The sequence below is a fragment of the Triturus cristatus genome, chromosome 1_1, assembly GCF_964204655.1.
Source record: "Triturus cristatus chromosome 1_1, aTriCri1.1, whole genome shotgun sequence".
Classification (NCBI taxonomy): Eukaryota; Metazoa; Chordata; class Amphibia; order Caudata; family Salamandridae; genus Triturus; species Triturus cristatus.
In genome coordinates this window covers 106594214-106610356 of record NC_140579.1, presented here as the reverse complement: position 1 = coordinate 106610356, position 16143 = coordinate 106594214, and the positions used below count along the sequence as shown (strand labels likewise).

The following is a 16143-nucleotide window of genomic DNA, read 5'->3' as shown; positions in this document are numbered from 1 at the left end:
CTGCTCACACGCTTTCACAGGCGGTTCCCGTCTAAACCTGGTGGCCCGTCGGGACGCCGGTCATTGAGAGGGGGTCCTGTCACGTCCCGGCGCAATTTGGGGCGGGGACCCCACAGGAGGTGAGCGGGAGCGAGTAATGCCGGGACATTGGTGGGATGGACTACATTTCCCAGAAGTCGGTGAGGGGCGTCTCCTACCGTCCCTCGGACTTCCTTCTTAAGCTCCGCCCTGGGACAGCTCGGGGCTTGTCAATCCCGTTCCTTCGTGCTACCGCGTTTGACCTGCCGTCCTCGAGTCACGCTCCTCGTGTCCCGCTGACATCCTGCAAAACCCGTCCTATTCCCGGAGCAGCCCCGCTGAGCCCCGAACCAGAGTAATTTCCACACGCGCTGAGGCGCGCAACATTGTATCGTTTCATCCTGCTCCGACAGGGTGTTCCCCGGCGAGCCGCTTGAAAGGCAGACGCGCAACATTGTATCGTTGCATCCTAGTTCGACAGGGTGTTCCTCGGCGAGCCGCTTGAAAGGCTCGGATCCCATTTTTGTTGTTTACTTACCAACCCCCCGGGGGGGGCTCTAAGAGCCGTTTGTTTTAGGCTCAGATTTGATTTACTTTGCTTTCACTCTCCACAGTAACAGGAACTTCTCCATTGGGATTTGCTATTGGGTGAGACGGCTGTCTCTCTCTCTTCTTGGTTTCTGTCTAATTCGACACGTAAGCGGATCTCTCTCCTTGATGTTCCTGCTCTAGGGAACCACAGTCCATCAGAGCTAAGTACTTTCCTTACATGTATTTCAGAAGGAGTCTAGTTCGCATGTCATGTGATGTGAAGAGGGACACGCTTCTTGAGGTGGTTAGATTAGCCCTGGACTAAGAGAAACCTGTATCCGGCACTTGTAAGTGGGGGGGTTGTTGTCAGTAACCTTAGACCCCATTCTTCCTGACTGCTGGTAATGCATAGAGTGTGTTCTCCTTATTTCTCACTGCAGGGACCACGGGGTGTATACAGTGGAAGTCCCAGAGCCTGACTGAAGTCTGTTACCTGTCCACTGCAAGTGAATTGCTGGTTTACCTTTCTCGTTTCTTTTGTCCCTTTTTTCCCTTCCCCTGATGGGGAGTGGTCCGGCGAGGGTACTATTTATATACTCCCGGGCGGCTCCGCAGTGGGGGCAGGGTTCCCTTTCATCTTTCATCGCTCCTGCTGTATCCGGCTTGAAGGTTAGTGGTAATCTGCTAACAGTCTGACATTGACACATAGAGCCTTCTACAAGAGAGGCCCCAAGTATCTTACTGAGAGACTCATTTACTATTGTATCATACAATCCGTCCAGTCATCCAGCCTACATCTCCTGAAGATTCCCAAGGTTCGTCTGGTCCGGAAAGGAGGCCACTCTTTCACTTTTTTGTCAGACAAGTTGTGGAAAAATCTTCCATCTATGCTACGTTCTGTCCCTTTTGAAGCCTGTTTCAGGAAACGGTTGAAAGCTTGGCTATTCATTGCTGCTTAATATCGATGTTTGGTTTTCCCTCTACTGGTCCATCGCCAGGGGCACCCTCTTTACGGCATCAGTTACACTGTCTATATCATTCTTTCTTTTATTCAACTCCTAAACCACCAGGAGCTGTCAGGAGCCTTGGCTTCATCTTTCACACACTGTCACTGATGGATAAAGCTGAAGATTCACAGTAAAATGTTACCTTATATATTTTGATAATTGAAGCATTGGCGTGCTCTAGTTTAAACTATGCCAATGCTTTGTATGTTTGCTTTCCTCATTATCGACTTCAATTACTTCAGTTGGTGCAAAACTGTGCAGCTCAACTTTTACTTAACCACCCTGGTTCTGCTCACATTTCTAATCCTCAGCATTCGCTCCACTGGTTGCCAGTGAGGAGGGGTATCATCAAAAGTCTCTGCATTTCCATGAAGTCTCTACATAATTCCCTTCCCCAACGTTTACGTAGCCAGACTACACTGTCTTCAGGAAACAACCGAAAACATGGCTGTTTATTTTGTGAACCTCTGCTATATTGCAGCTCAGTTTTCTTCTCGACCAGGACACCCTTATGTATTTGTGCGCTCTACAAAACTTAAAATAATACTAAGAGACGACAGGAAAAGACCAATTTGACCACATGATTGGCCCTCTTCCCCACATGTTGCAGCACGTAAGGCTCTTCACTCTCTGAACTCTCATATAATTTTAACAGTAAAAGGCTTTTTCTAAAGTTAATTTAAGCCTCTTTGCTGTACAGTGATGTTTCCGACTATTGCTCTTCAGTGATATGCCTCAAAACTTTCTGAAGAATTACAGCTGAGTCTGTCTCCCTCTCTCCTTTGTTGCAGGTACCAAATTGAAGTGAACCGTGTTCCTGCTGGTAACTGGGTCCTTATTGAGGGAGTAGACCAGCCTATTGTAAAGACTGCAACTATTACAGAGCCCAGAGGCAACGAGGAGGTAAAGCGTCTGAGAGAAGTTGCATGATTTCTATTCGAGCTGTGTAGCATGCTGTCTAAACAGTACAGACCTGCATTTTCTCACAGCCAACCTGTAGGATTGCGTGAGCAGCTCTTATTACAATGCAGCATTACTAGCTGTCGGAATGTATTTTTTGCTCATCTGTCATTTTTTTAATATTTTGCTTTTGAACTTGTTTACAGGCAGAGATTTTCAGACCATTAAAGTTTAACACTACTTCGGTTATCAAAATTGCTGTGGAGCCTGTCAATCCTTCAGAACTGCCCAAGATGTTGGATGGGTTAAGAAAAGTCAACAAAAGCTACCCTTCCCTCACCACAAAGGTTAGTGCTGGAACTTAAGAGTCAGTGCCTGGGGTGTTGTAACGGCGACACATGGGCTAGCATCCTAAGACTGCAGTAAGTGGATGTATTGTCTAGGGATTTAGGGGTATCTGACCCAGAACTGCTAGTCTTTAGTTGATAATATAACCTGCCCTTTCCTAGGTATCCTGAACATTATAATATGCGTACTTCATTCTCAAGGTGCACTTTGCTGCACAGAGCTGCTTTTTTAAACTCTCTCCTTCCTAAATTATACTCATTGAGCCTTCTTCTCATGGAGACTGAGACCTTGTGTGCTCCTCTAGACAGTGCCTCCTTCCCAGGGTTTTGACCGTTTGACTTTCATACTAACATATTAAATTGAGCACATAGACCTGTGGTGCAACATATGTTGGCAGTGGGTTTAGGTACAAGAATACAAAATGGTAACTTAAACTCCTTGAAAACGATGAATCCTCCCGGGGGCACTCGCGCATGAATGCCAATTATAAATTGTACACATTATTAACTAATGTATTCTAGAATGCAGTTAGTATCAGCATCATTTATTTTGAATGCTCACAGTCCAGGACATTGGTTTCATACTGATAACTAGAAGTGACGCCATCCACTGTGGAACATTTGACAGTTTCTATAGTATTGTACTCGCCTTCATTATGATGCACTATTTTCAGGTTAATTCACGAGTTAACTATTTTCTCCAGCAGTAAATACCCCTCTCAGTATTCTGTGAAAGACTTCAGAGTGTGGCGATGATTTGAGAATTTGCTTTCAACCTGAATGTCAAGGTAGCTTGAAGCCTTAGGTTTGTGCTTAACAGTAGTTCTTTTCTATAGGTGGAGGAGTCAGGAGAGCATGTCATCCTAGGCACAGGAGAGTTGTACCTGGACTGTGTGATGCACGATTTACGGAAGATGTACTCTGAAATTGATATCAAGGTGAGGAAGTGGGAATACGCATGATCTCCCCAAAAATATGTCCAGTGTCTGCTTTCCTCATGACACTCCTTCTGCACCTATCATGTAACAAACATTGGTAAAGACCAATATATCCCGACTTTGGAACCTATTGGCTTTGTCAGTGGTCTTTAGCCAACTGTAAGTCATCCCTGATGCTGTGCAGTATGGCTAAATAAGAAAAATAAGCCTATGATGCGTCCGCTTCTGTTTTCTTTTATTTGTGAATTTGGGTGGGCCCAGCAAATAAAAAGCCAATGCTATGGGGATGAAGCAGCAAATGCAACTGGGATGAAGTAACACAGGTGGCATGAGTGGAGAGAACCTCTGACACAGAAAGAGAAACATGAGCACTAGCGTAGGGAAGAAAAGCAAACAGATTCGATAGTGAGCATGGTGTAGCTACGGGGAGGGGACTCACACATGAGTGGGCATATAGAGGGTGCTGGAGAGAAGCACATGGGTAACGGAGAGCAAACACAGCCTGCTTGGAAGGAGGGGGCGTGGAGCGAGAGAAGTACACCAAGGAGAGAGCTGGAAAGCGCACACACTCCCATGGAGTGCTTAACCAAAAAAAAAAAGTAGTACTTGAAAAGTAAGCGGTGCAAGGACACAGGTTCATTCTCCAGGGGCGAGACAAGTACAAGAAGAGGAAGTAAGGCCCATACAAGCACTAGCAGGATTGCTTCTCGTTTTAGAGAATATCCCTTCCTCTTCCTGGTTACCTCCTTATAATTCTTGAATTGAGAATACCTCCCTTATCAGGGATACCTCCATGGTTTTTCTCGATTTAGCTAATTATCGTCCATTATCTTTGGAACCTGCGACCCCCTCTCTGGCTCTTTCACACCTTTGACGATGATCCCTTATCACATACAGATCAAAACACTGTTGACCCTCTCCCATGAGCAATATCTTACTGGAAAAGTTGGAAGCTATCGTTTGTACACTAGAAATATTCACCCACAGTGTGTGCCATGTGCGAGCACCAGTCACTCTTAACTAATAAAGTAGGATTCGTTTTTTTTTTTTGTTAAATAATTTTTATTGAAGATATAAATGCACAGAAATACAACTATGTACTGAGCCAAGAAAGAGAAACAGTGCTTAGTATATGACATTGAATTACAAACATTCTAGGCAGATAATTAAAATAAATATAATAATTCAATAGGAGAATAATTTTCATTTAAAAGGGAAGAGGAACAAGAGAGAGGGAGAGAGAAAGAGGGGACAGAAAGAAAAAGGAAAAGAAGGGGAGAAGACGAAACAAAAAAGAGTAAAGAGAAAGAAACAAGAAAATAAGAATAGGTAGAAATTATGATGGTGATGATAGAAAAGAAGTAAAAGGTAGCCAGAGAAGGTCAGATTTAATTTGTAGGTGAATGGAAGATTGAGGAATAGAAGCAATTCTATGTTCATCACATATATAGTTCCACCAATGAAAAAAGGATAATTTAGAATTATCCTTCCAGCAAGAGAGTATAACTTTAAAAGCAACAGCGAGAAATAAATTCAGTAATGGTGAAACGGGAGGCATTAGATCAAAATCTGGCGAAACAGTGCCTAAAAATACATTTTGAATACTAAGTTGTACATTATAGGAAAAAATCAATGAACATTTTAACCATATATCATTCCAAAAAGCAAAAACCTTAGGACAGTAAAATAATAAATGTACTAAAGAACCTTCAGCATTAGAACAAGACCAACAAGATGATGTAACAGAGTGGTTGAATTTATGTAACAAAAGGGGAGTAATGACAACTCTATTATAAATAAAAAATAAGGATTGTGTGATATTAGCAGCTTTGGAGGTCTTGAGTAATTTCTGCCAAAACTTATCCCAGTGTGATAATGATAGAGACAAAGATGGGTCTTGTTCCCACTCCAGTTCCACCTTCGATTTAGTCCGTGTACAGATAGAAGTAGATAAAGATTTATAGATAAAAGAAGCACTAGGAATAACATCAGGAGAGATTTGAAATAATGAAGAATCAGGAAGAGAGGAAGTAGGTTGTGGAAGAGAAAGAGAAAGGATTTTCTGGAGGCACCCCTGTAGTATTGAAAGTAAAGTATCATATTGCTGGATGCAGGAATCAGGAAGGTAAAAAGATTCTTGTAATTGATGGAAAGAAAGAAACACATTATTAACAATCAATTGATGTACATAAATAAGGCCCTTTTCCTTCCATTGTTTGTAGTAGAAAGATTTGTGGCGAAATTTAATGTACTTTTTAAACCAAATTGATGACGCAAGAAAGGATTGGTAAGTATTCAATTTCTTAAAGAACAGTGCGTGTAACAAACCTTGAGAGTGTTTCAAAATAGGGTATTTGGAAATAAAAGTACAGTTAGACATGTGAACAACATCTCGTATTGAAAAATCATTTAACAATAAGCATTCAACTTTAACCCAAGAAGGTTTAGGTAAATCCCGATAATCTTTGGACAAGGCAAAAAATTGACAAATCAAAAATGCATTATGGTACAAATTAAAATCAGGAAATCTTACCCCCCCCCCTTCATTCTTAGGACAAATCAATTTAGACAAAGAAATACGTGCATGTTTGTTATTCCATAGAAACTTAGTGCATAACGAATTAATCTGAGAGAAATAATATTTAGGAATTTTAAAAGGTAACATAGATAAAATAAACAGTATCTGAGGGACAATCATCATTTTAATTGTATCAAGTCTACCCCACCAAGAGAGAAACAAGGGAGACCAGAGATTTAACAAATTAGTGATTTTAAGTTTTAAGGCAGAGAAATTATGAGATAATGTATCACGAATGTTAGGGGAAAACCAAATGCCGAGATACTTAATTTTTTGAGGACACCATGTGAAATTAGACGATTGAAACATATATTGATAACAGGAAGAATTTAAGGGTAAAATCTCCGTTTTAGAGAAGGTTAATTTGTAACCTGAAACCTTAGCGTATGATGCAATTTCCTGCAAAAAGGGGGGTAGGGAAGACACAGGGTTAGACATATAAATAAGAACATCATCAGCATAGGCAGACAACTTAATTTGGTGAGATTTAAGGTGAAAACCAGTAATGAGAGGATTATTTCTGATACGTTCCAAAAATGGTTCTAAACAAAACAGGAAGAGTAATGGTGAGAGAGGGCAGCCCTGACGCGTACCTCTTTGAAGGGAAAAATAAGGGGAAAAAAGGCCATTAACAAAAATACATGCTTTAGGATTGGTGTATAACAATTTAACATATGAGATAAATTTCGGCCCAAAACCAAACCATCTCAAAGTATGAATCAAAAACTCCCAATTAACACGGTCAAAGGCTTTTTCGGCATCCAGGGATAAAGCAGCTAATGGGGAAGGATACTTTTTACTAAGAGCAAGGACATTGGAAAACATTCTGGCATTATCCGAGGCCAGGCGACTTTTAACAAAACCAACTTGGTCCGGATTAATGAGCAAAGGGACAATTTTCTCTAAACGTGAGGCCAAAATTTTTGCAAAAATTTTACAATCGTAATTAATGAGTGAAATAGGGCGGAAATTTTTACAATAGGAGGAATCCTTATCTGGTTTGGGGATCACAATGATAAGGGCTTCCAAAAAAGAACCACAAGCTTGGGAGTTGGATATAAAAGAATTAAAAAGTTCTAATAATTTGGGCGCAAAAATTGAGGAGAAAGCAGAAAGCAATTCAATTGAAAAGCCATCGGGGCCAGGTGCTTTTGCTTTCTTCAAGGCTTTAAGAGCATCAGTTAATTATTGTAAGGAAATGTTCGAGGCATGTGGGCTGCTGAATTCATATCTGTGCATAGATCGCCGCCTAGTGTTGGGTCCGGATGTTTGCACGTTGTTGTCCTGGAAGAGTCTTCGAAGTATCCTTGGATAGGTGACTCCTCCCCTGGACTACAGTGCGCATGGGCATCCTCTCCATCCTCAGATTGTTTTTTTCCGCCATTGGGTTCGGATGTGCTATCTTAGCTCAAGTTAGGAAAATATTTGGTCGAGGCCAAAAGGCCTTTAGTTCGCGTCGGTACTGTTTATCGATCGGGTTTCGATAGCATTTTGTTAGTTTACTAACTTTCAGCACCGACTTCTTTCGCATTTACCTGTCCATCGACTACTTCGACGATGGAATCCAGGACGCCATTCAAAAGGTGTCCGGTATGCAATGCGAAGTACCCACACATCGACGTCCATCCGGTGTGCAACAAATGCCTTTCGCCGGACCACGACGAATCGACATGCATGGCCTGTGCCCGGTTCCGTTCCAAGAAGACTCTACGGAACCGAAGAGCGGCGAGACTCGAGGCGCGGCACGCGGCACCGGCCCCAACAGACATCTTCGACGAGGCCGACGTCGAAGAATTAGAAGTCATACCCTCCAGTCCCGTTTCCGAACACGACCCCGGATCGGACGAGGGCGACGAGTCACTCTTCCACAGAGGTGAAGACGACACCGAGGTAGGAGACGACGAGGAGGCCTTAGGGGCCGAAGAGAGTAGCTCCAATGATGAACAAGGCCTACCTGTTCAAACCGAAGAAACACCAGCGCCACAGCCTTTGGCTCCGGTCGAGGGATCGCCTTCGGGCCTTACCCGAGACCCATCCCGTAGTTCTTCGGCCCCGCCCTCGGGCCCGGCCTCGGACGTTCAGCAGCAGCCATTGCTGCATAAGCCAGCTGGTTTCCCTACCACAAAACCGAAACCGAAAGCTGCTCCGGTTCATACGAAACCGAAACTGAAAGTAGCGCTAGTGGGATCGAGGCCTTCCACGCCTTCGACGCCAGCGCAACGCGTCGGCGCCGACCGCACCAAGAGGGCCTTCGGTGCCGAACTGGAATCGGGCGACATCGGAGTCGACAAGCGGAAAAAGGCCATCGGCACCGAGAAACCTACTCGGCTACCGACGCCAACAACACCGAGGGCGATACCGCCCGCTTCGCCTCGCGTCGCTCCCTCGACGACGCCGATGCCTCACCTATCGAGGACGTCGACGGTGATCTCCACACCTCGACTCGAGGACCCGCCGGCACCGAAAAAATCCACGCCCGGCTCTACGAACCTGCCCGGTGCCAAAGCCTCAAAGACGCCCCAAGTGCGGCCTGCTGCGACGCAAAGCAACAAAACCAAGGCGGCCCTCAAAGACCCGTCGGGTTCCGGCTCGATCGGAGCTCCAGCAACCTCTACGGGGCCAGCCAACATTACCTTCGGCTTGCCTCCGTCAACAATCCCGAAGATGTTCCAACTCAGGACACGGGTTACCCAGACTCCGGTTCCACCGGACGAGACGTCTCCGTCACGGGTCATCGACGCCGACACTGGCAGGATGATTCTCCACGACCGAAGAATAACTTCGGAACCGCCATTGGACCCTTTCAGGATCCCACTAAAAAGGAAGCTGCCGGTGGAATCAGAACATCTCCTTTATGAACCGTTCCATTCCTCCTACCAGGATCCACACCGGTTCTCCCCCACGCGCTCCGACACGGATGCATTGGAGGACTACATGGATGACCAAGCACCCTACCATGTAGACACAGACCCTGATGACCAGCAGGACCCTGATCAAACTTGGGGCGACCCTGCAGACCCCAGTGCACCTCTCGATACACAGGACCCACAACTCTATGGGGCAAAAACATCTCCCACGGAGGATACTGCGGCGTTCAACGCTCTTATTGAACGTGCTGCAAATAACCATGGGGTACAGCTTCACTCAGATACCATCGAGGATGACTTTCTAATGGACACTTTTGCATCCTCAGAAAGACATGTAAAAACTCTGCCAATGCTGAAGGGGGTCCTCAAACCAGCTAAGGACATTTTCAAGGAACCCACCAGGGCACGAGTGATAAACCCCAGGATTGATAAAAAATACAGATCAGCACCTGGGGATCCTACTTACATCAAAGGACAATTACCACTCGACTCCATCGTCGTAGCGAATGCTCGCAAGAGGGCACACTCGCAAACGACAGGTGACGCTCCTCCCCCGGACAAAGAGTCCAAGGTGCTAGAGACCTCCGGCAAGCGAGTTGCCGCCCAGGCTGCCAACATATGGCGCATAGCCAACACTCAAGCGCTCCTCGCTCGCTACGATAGAGCGCACTATGATACATTGGAGCAACTACTCCAACATCTCCCTGACCAGTTCAAAGAAGGTGCAGAAATTCTTATCAGAGAGGGGCAGCTACTCACAAATGCTTCCATCAAATGTGCACTAGATGCTGCAGACACGGCTGCCAGGGCCATAAACACAAGCGTCATGCTGCGACGACATGCCTGGCTACGAATCTCAGGATTCAAGCCTGAGGTACAAAATAACATACTGAACCAGCCCGTCAACCCCGACTATTTATTCGGCCCAGAGGTTGACACCACCCTCGAAAAGATAAAAAAGGACACGGACACTGCAAAGTCCATGGGCGCCCTCCAAACTCAGTCCTTTCGGAGCGGCTCCTTTCGTCGCCCCGGAAACAAGGGGGCAGGTAGAGGACAGGGGTCACAACAAACGTATAACGAAGGCAATACACAGACCACCTACGATAAAAACACCCGAGGTGGATATCGTGGCTCCAGTACAAAGGGCAGAGGACGTGGCTACGGCAACACCAGGTCCTCCCCCAAGAACAAGCAGTGACGCCCTCTCCCTTCCTCCCGACCACATAACACCTGTCGGGGGAAGACTACAAAGGTTCCTGTCCACGTGGAACTCCATCACCACGGACAGGTGGGTCAAAGATATTATAAAATACGGTTACTGTCTGGAGTTAACCTCCACTCCACCCACAATACCACCAAGAAACCGTCCTATGTCCTCAGAGCACTTAACGCTCTTACAGCAAGAGGTGCAAAGTATGCTTCTAAAAGGCGCTATAGAGGTCGTCCCCATCCACGAGCAGGGTACAGGGGTGTACTCCCTCTACTTTTTAATTCCAAAGAAGGACGGGTCGCTCAGGCCTATATTAGACCTGAGACCCCTGAACCAGTACATTCTTTCGGAGCACTTTCACATGCTCACCCTACAGCAAGTCCTTCCGCTTCTCAAGCAGGGAGACTTCCTAGCCTCACTGGACCTCAAGGATGCGTACTTTCACATACCCATCCACCCCTCACACAAAAAATACCTCAGGTTCACTGTTCAGGGGCAGCACTATCAGTTCAAAGTCCTTCCCTTCGGCGTGACAACAGCGCCCAGGGTTTTCACGAAGTGCCTAGCTACGGTGGCAGCACATTTACGGAGGCAGCATATACACGTCTACCCCTACCTAGACGACTGGCTCGTTCAAGCGAAGTCAGCCCAGCAATGTGCAAGCCACATGTCCCGCACCATTCACCTTCTTCACAGTCTGGGATTCTCACTAAATTACCCAAAGTCCCATCTCCAGCCCGCACACGTACAACAGTACCTAGGTGCGACTATAGACACTCTGGCGGCCACAGCTCAGCCAAATTTAGTGAGGATCAACAGCATACAACTGCTGATCTCCAAGTTCAAACCCAATCACTCGCTTCCAGCGCGAGTGTTTATGCAGTTGATAGGCATGATGGCCTCCTGCATCTTCATAGTCCCGCACGCGAGGTTACATATGCGCCCACTTCAGGAGTGCCTAGCACGTCAGTGGAATCAGGCTCAAGGACAGTTGAAAGACCTAGTGTTGGTGAGCGGTCGGGCATACAACTCTCTGCATTGGTGGAATCCACAAAACCTTTGCAAGGGCCGACCGTTCCAAGAGCCTGTTCCGCAAATAGTACTGACAGCGGACGCGTCTCTCCAGGGATGGGGAGCTCATGTACTCCACTACACAGTGCAGGGACTATGGACGACACAACAGAAGAAGATGCACATCAACCTTCTGGAACTGATGGCAATCTTCCTGGCCATGAAGGCATTCAAAGTACATCTGTGCAACAAAGTCGTGTTGATCCGGACGGACAACATGACTGCCATGTACTACATACAGAAGCAGGGAGGAACACACTCTCCACAGTTGTCTCATCTGGCTCAGAGCATGTGGAAGTGGGCCATTCAGAGGAACATGTTCCTCATGGCGGAACACCTCCCTGGCAAGGACAACCAGATGGCGGATCTGCTCAGCAGACACAGCCACCAGATGCACGAGTGGGAGTTACACCCATCAGTACTCCAACCGTACTTCCAGCAGTGGGGTCATCCAGAGATAGACCTATTCGCGACAAGCGAAAACGCAAAATGCCAAAGCTTCGCCGCCAGATTCCCACATCCGCAGTCGCAGGGCAATGCGATATGGATGAACTGGTCTGGCAGATTTGCGTACGCTTTTCCCCCAGCGCCGCTGATACCGCTGGTGGCTCGCAAACTACGACAACACTCCCTGACACTCGTCCTAGTTGCTCCCACGTGGGCACGCCAGCCGTGGTACACCACCTTCCTCGAACTTTCCGTGGTGCCGCATCAAAGGCTGCGGATCAAACCCGCGCATTTGACGCAGAACCATGGAGAGGTTCAGCACCCAGATCTGCAACAGCTGAACCTGGCGATCTGGCTCCTGAAGTCCTAGAGTTTGGCTATCTCAACCTGCCACCTGACTGTATGGACATCATCAAGGAGGCCAGGAGACCCACTACCAGGGCTTGCTATGCAGCCAAATGGAAAAGGTTCGTCATTTATTGCGGTAATAATGACATCAACCCGCTGGACGCATCCATCCACAACATCATCTGTTACCTCTTACACCTATACCGATGCAATCTGGCGTACACCTCTATACGTGTCCATTTGACCGCAATATCAGCCTACCTGCAAACCAGGCAGCACCTCTCTCTATTCAGAGTGCCTGCCATCAAAGCATTCTTGGAAGGGCTCAAACGAGTCATTCCACCTAGTCACCCACCGGCTCCAAAGTGGAACCTCAACTTGGTCCTCACACGCCTGATGGGTCCACCCTTTGAACCTCTACACTCATGCGAGATTCAATTCCTTACCTGGAAAGTGGCCTTCCTAGTAGCGATCACTTCCCTAAGAAGAGTTAGTGAACTCCAGGCACTAACCGTTCAAGAGCCATTTATTCAGGTTCACGCCAACAGGGTCGTACTACGTACCAACCCCAAATTCATGCCCAAGGTAATATCGCAGTTCCACATGAATCAGACTATTGAACTGCCCGTTTTCTTCCAAAACCCACAAACTGTTGCAGAAAGGGCACTACATACACTAGATGTACGGAGGGCCCTCATGTACTACATCGACAGGACTAAACCATTCAGGAAGACAAAACAACTGTTCGTTGCCTTTGCCCCACACCACAAAGGTAACGCCATCTCCAAAGCAGGGATAGCCAGATGGATAGTTAAGTGTATTCAAATCTGTTATCAAAAGGCAAAACGCACATTAACTATTCCACCACGAGCCCACTCAACACGTAAGTTGGGGGCTTCCATGGCCTTCCTAGGAAATATTCCCCTGCATGATATATGCAGAGCAGCCACATGGTCCACTACACACACATTTACAAAACACTATTGTGTAGATGTGCAGTCAAAACAGCAGGCAGCTGTAGGACAGGCTGTTCTCAAGACACTTTTTCAGACCGCTGCAGCTGGCACGAGTAGCCGCCGCTAATAGAGGGCACTGCTATGTATTCTATGCACAGATATGAATTCAGCAGCCCACATGCCTCGAACTGAATATGCTACTTACCAGTATGCATCTGTTCTTGGCATGTAGGGCTGCTGACATTCATATCGCCCTCCCTCCTCCCCGGCGCCTGTCGCAGCTGCAGCTCTCAGAATTACTGCAAGCATGGTCATCACTTTCTGTATCTACTCCATCACTGCCACAATGGCGAAAAACAATCTGAGGATGGAGAGGATGCCCATGCGCACTGTAGTCCAGGGGAGGAGTCACCTATCCAAGGATACTTCGAAGACTCTTCCAGGACAACAACGTGCAAACATCCGGACCCAACACTAGGCGGCGATCTATGCACAGATATGAATGTCAGCAGCCCTACATGCCAAGAACAGATGCATACTGGTAAGTAGCATATTCAATCTTCTTCAAGGGATTGAAAAATATCTTGGGAGGTTTTAGGTTTAGGGATATCTCGGAAAAAAGAGGCGAGATCTTCATCAGAAGGCTTGGTAGTTTCTGTGTATAAGAGATTGTAATACGATTGAAAGGTGGCAGCAATATCAGAATCAGACGAAAGGAGAGAGTCATCCAGTTCTGAGTGAATGGGGCCAAGGGCTTTACGTTCTGATTTAATTTTTAAATAATTTGCTAGCAATTTCCCAGCTTTGTTTTGGCCCCCGTGATATTTTGACTTAATCTTGAGAAGGACATTACAGGCATCATTTGTTACGATTTTATTCAGGGTGGATTTAGCTTTGATTAAGTCTTGAAGTTATGAGGGGGAATTGGAGGAGTGATACGTATGTTCTAATGATTTTATATGGGCTAAGGTGTCTTTATATTTAGTGTGCAGCAACTTCTTCTTCTTGAAGGAAAAAGCAATGGTGAATGCTCTAAAAGATGCTTTAAAAGCATCCCAATTATTATGTAGGGAGGTATCTGAAGAATTATTGAAGGAAAAGAATTCCTTAATAAAAGAGGTCGCTTCTGAAATAAAAATAGGGTCTGATAAAAGGAAATTATTGAAGTGCCATCTGCCCTGTTTGGAAGTGGTCAGAGATAAGTCAATATGGGTGGAGACAGGGGCATGGTCAGAGATAAAAATAGATCCAATGTCAGAAGATTGTAGACATGGTAGCAGTGATTTGGACACAAGAATATAATCAATACGGGACCTAGTATGATGTACAGGAGAGAAGAAAGTAAATTCGGAGGAATCAGGGTTACATGTTTTCCAGGAATCAAAAAGTGGGCGAGAGGAAATAGCTGTTTGAAATGATTTGTGGGTTTTGTCAGGTTTGAATTTACACTTGGATTGCCTATCTGTGAACGGGTCCAACCAATTATTAAAATCACCCCCAACCACAATATCAGAAGTGGAAATTGATAATAGTTTCAATTTTATAGATTGCCAAAATTCAGTGTCAGGTTTAACAGGACCATAAATATTGAAGAAAGTCACTTGTCTTTTATTTATGAGAACCTCAGCCAATACCCAACGACCATATGGATCACATTCAGACGAAATAATCTGTACATTAATAGACCTGTGAAATAAAATAGCGACACCACCATGACGATCTATAGCAGGAGAGAAGACAATCTGATTTACCCATTGGCGTTTAAGTTTAAGTGATTCTTTATCATTGCAGTGGGTTTCCTGTAAAAAAGCAACCTGGGTGTTAAGTTTAGCAAGATGAGACAATACCTTCTGACGCTTGACGGGATGACCCAGACCACGAACATTCCACGAGACTACATTAACCATACTTCTGGATGGAGGGGAACGTACAGGAATAGGACCACAAAACTGCAGGAAGGACAAAATAAAAATAGGAGGGACATTTTACAATGAGTAAGACAAAAGACCAACTCTTAAGAGACGAATCTGTACAAGGAAACAAAGGCGAAACTAAGAGAAAACGAGGAGAAGGATAGGTAAAGTAAAGAAGAGGGAGAGGAGGAGGAAAGAAAAGTAAAAGGAAAAAATAGAGACAAGTAGACAGATCAAGGAAAAACATCCAGACCTGTAAAGAGAGAGGAAATTTGAGAACGGGAAGCGAGGTGACACCGAAGGACGCGGACACATTGAAAGCAGATGCAGAAAATGATAAATGGGCTATAAGCCCAATAAGAGTAGAGAGGGACAGAAATTCAAAGGAAGTAGACAAGTAAATCAACCAAAACAATTAAAGAAGAAACAACCCAACACTATGATTAGAATTAAGAGCCAGTATCCATGCCATGTGAGGGGAAATTATGAAGAAAAAGTTTGAGTTTATCCGGATCCTCAAAGGAACACGTGCGACCATCATGAGTGATCTTGCAGAGGCAGGGATGAAGAATTCCATATTGAATATTAAGCTGACGCAATTGAGGTCGAAGAGCAAGGAATTCTTTGCGTCTGGCGTTGGTAGCAGTAGAGACATCTTGGGATATAAAAATGTTATGGCCAGACCAAAGAAGACGACGTTTGATTCTCACAGCCTTCAAAACTTGCATAAGCTCGGTGAATTCCAAGAACAACATTATAATACCACGAGGCTTGTTAGACGATGGCTGAAGCCAACCCAACCGGTGTGCTCTTTGAATGTTGAGGGGAGTAGATGTAGACTGAAGGTCAAGAAGCTCTGGCAGGAATTTTTGTAGGAATGAGACTAGGTCAGCCCCTTCAACATTTTCCGGCAGGCCAAAAAGGCGTAAGTTATTTCTACGATTTCGATTTTCAAGATCCTCTGTGTGGAGTTTTAGTTTATGAATTTCTTGCTCAAGGAAAGGAATCT

At 45.6% G+C, this 16143-nt stretch overlaps 1 protein-coding gene across 4 annotated transcripts in view; it reads left to right on the top strand.

The window, feature by feature from the left end:
• EFTUD2 (elongation factor Tu GTP binding domain containing 2) overlaps window positions 1-16143 on the top strand; it is a 208733-nt gene that overhangs the window by 160223 nt on the left and 32367 nt on the right. For all 4 annotated transcript variants that reach the window (XM_085609831.1, XM_085609851.1, XM_085609863.1 and 1 more), the window contains exons 17-19: window positions 2348-2459; window positions 2663-2803; window positions 3640-3741. In XM_085609831.1, coding sequence (XP_085465957.1) covers window positions 2348-2459; window positions 2663-2803; window positions 3640-3741 — 355 coding nt within the window. The remainder of the gene's footprint in view (window positions 1-2347; window positions 2460-2662; window positions 2804-3639; window positions 3742-16143) is intronic.